The sequence below is a fragment of the Bison bison genome, unplaced genomic scaffold (assembly GCF_000754665.1).
Source record: "Bison bison bison isolate TAMUID 2011002044 unplaced genomic scaffold, Bison_UMD1.0 scf7180017846102, whole genome shotgun sequence".
NCBI classification, from domain to species: Eukaryota; Metazoa; Chordata; class Mammalia; order Artiodactyla; family Bovidae; genus Bison; species Bison bison.
Window position 1 is genome coordinate 3,571 of NW_011476675.1, and position 2,581 is coordinate 6,151.

General features: G+C 69.7%; 1 protein-coding gene across 1 annotated transcript in view; it reads right to left on the minus strand.

The window, feature by feature from the left end:
- Positions 1–22: 22 nt before the first annotated feature.
- The window catches only part of GPC1 (glypican 1), a 5,280-nt gene continuing 2,721 nt past the window's right edge, over positions 23–2,581 (minus strand). Inside the window, exons 3-4 of the mRNA XM_010838576.1 lie at positions 907–1,298; positions 23–314 (exon numbers count right to left, since the gene is read on the minus strand). Coding sequence (XP_010836878.1) covers positions 48–314; positions 907–1,298 — 659 coding nt within the window. The 3' untranslated portion in view covers positions 23–47. The remainder of the gene's footprint in view (positions 315–906; positions 1,299–2,581) is intronic.

Here is a 2,581-nt window from a genome sequence, read left to right on the forward strand (position 1 = left end):
CATGGCACCTTCCGTTGGGAGATTAGAGGGAACCCTGCTCCCCAGCCTCAGGGACCACCCACTTTAGAGGTGGCCCTGGCCCTGCACGAAAGTGCGCGCCGCCACGAAGGGCCAGGCCCCTGCAGGCGGTCGCGCAGTGGGGGCTCACCCAGAAGGTTCCTCCACTCTGCGTCCAGGTCGGCCTGGTTGGCTAGGCAGCCCTTGAGCACGTTGCGGCAGTAGTCGGGGCAGGGCCGGGCGCCGGGCACCCCAAGGCAGTGGGCGCAGTACACCAGCTTCATGACGGCCCGCGAGCACTCGGGGCTCAGGGGCACCTGGAGGGCCAAGGCAGTCTGACCCCGAAGCCACAGAGCCCCGGGCGGGGCTGGGCGGGAGTCAGGGTGCCAAGGTCTGCCCCACCACGGCGGGGCCTTTACTGGGGCCCTGTGTCCTCCCAAATGACCAAGCAGGCCTGTGGCCCCGGGCAGTGAAGGAGCGCGCTCAGTCCAACCAGTCCGGTCACCGTGCTGGGACTCCCCCGGGAACACTGCGGTCACGAAACCTCCTTGGGGAAGCGAGAACACTGCCCGCCATGCAGACGAGGGCCCCGAGGCCGGGGCGACTTACTGAGGGCCCTCGCTGGGGGAGTGGGGGGGGGCGGGGGTGGAGAGGTGGGTTCTACCCAGCCCCGTAGGGCTCTGACGCTTATGCCCTCCCACACCGGCCACCGCACTCCACCGCTCAGCCAGGGAGCGGGCAGCCCTCGCATGTCCTGTCCACCTGACCCCTGGAGCCCCTGGGGCGTCCAGCCCCAGGCCCCTCCCCTTCCTGCTCCGACAGGCCTGGGCCCTTGCCCAGGGCAGAGCTCACAACCCAGGTCCCCCACCCTCCCGCGGGCAGGGGCGGGGCAGGGGGCGGGGCACGCACCTTGGCCACCTTGCGCACCACGTCGCCGGCCACGCCCAGGCCCTGCACGAAGGTGCGCGCCGCCACGAAGGCGCGGGTGGCGCGCAGGCGCAGCTCGCGGGGGGCCTCGCCGAAGGGCCGCAGCGGCTCGGCCTGCTTGCCCAGGCAGTCCAGGTAGTCGTCAGGCAGCAGCAGCTGCGGGTGCAGCTGCCTGAAGAGGCGCTCGAGCAGGCGCGCCCAGAACTCGGCCAGCGTCTCCTGCAGGTGCAGGTTGGCGCCGCCGTAGTAGAGGCGCAGCTCGGCGTACAGGTCGCGGAAGGCCTTGGCGTTCTGCGTGTACAGCTCTCCGAAGGCTCCCGGGAAGGCCTCCTGCAGCGCCCGTTCCGAGTCGTTCAACAGGCGCTGGAAGTGATCTGGGAGCCGGGGGAGGTGGGCGTGAGGCCTTCAGGGGCCCCTGCCCACCCCACGTGCTGCAGCAGCCCCGACTGGCATTCCTGGGGGCTCTGCCAGCGACGCCCCCACACCCCCGATGCTCTGAGTCATCAGAACCTGCGGGGGCCCTGGATGCCAGCCCCCACGGGGTCCTGAGCCCTCCCCCTCCCGGCCTGGAGACTGCAGTGTCCAGCATCTATTTCTGACCTGAGCCCCACACGAGCACCTGGAAGGGACTGCTTCCGAGGGCAGGAAGGTGCAGAGTTGGGGTGGGACCCACTGGGGGTAAGGCCCTAGGTGCCCCTCACCTGCTCTCCTTCCCAGCAGCTCTCCTTTCTACCCCCACTGTCACCCAGCCAGTCCCCCGTCCTGGGGAGTCTTCAGTCCCCCCGGGGTGTCTCTGTCCACCCTTCACCCTGTGGGTCTCTGAGGCTCTCCTGGGCTTCCTGCCCTCCCGCCTCTCTACGTGGCCCTCCCTCTGGTTCTGGAAGCCGGCCTTCCTGGGGGTCTGGAGAGGGCCCCCTGCAGCCCTCAGGACATGTCCAGAGTCCAGTCAGGGCTGTGGAGGTGCGGGGTGACCGTGGGCAGCAGACCCCAGGGCTTTGGGGAAAATGCTTCTGCCCTATGTGCTGAGAACCGGGGCCCCCACATCGTCCTCTCTCGCAGGGAGACTGCAGGGGACAGGGCACACCACCCGCCCATGCAGATGCGTCCTCAGGAGCTGTGGCCACCCCTCCCCACCCAGGCCCACCCTCGGGTGTCCAGGCCAGCTCAGCTCTGCTCTGAGGCCATGGGGATGTCAGGCTTGTAGCCCCTGGACCAGTGCCACGCCCGCCCCACCCAGGGCCTCGGGCAGGAGACCCTGGCACAGCCCTGGCTGAGCCGTGCAGCCCCCTGGGTGGGGGTTGTGGGAGGAAGCAGCCAGTCCATATTCCCATCCCCCCCAGGGGCCTGGTCCCCACCCCAGCCTGGCCTCCAGAAAGCTCAGCGACCAGCCCAGCAGCACAGGGGGTGGTCATGGGGCCGCCACGCACATGCCCAGCCCCCTGCCCCATCCTCAGATGACGGCCCTGGTGACTGCGGCTGGAGAGCTGTGTTCTGGAACACAGCCAGCATGGGCCCGTTGGGCTCAGGGCCTGGAATACTTCAGACCAGGGCCCCCTGGTGTGGGTGGCCTGGGGAGGGGTGCTTGGGAGACCTGGGGTGGCCGGACCAGGTGCAGCGGTGGGGCTGGGGTGGGAAGTGGCACGCAGAGGGTTGGGGG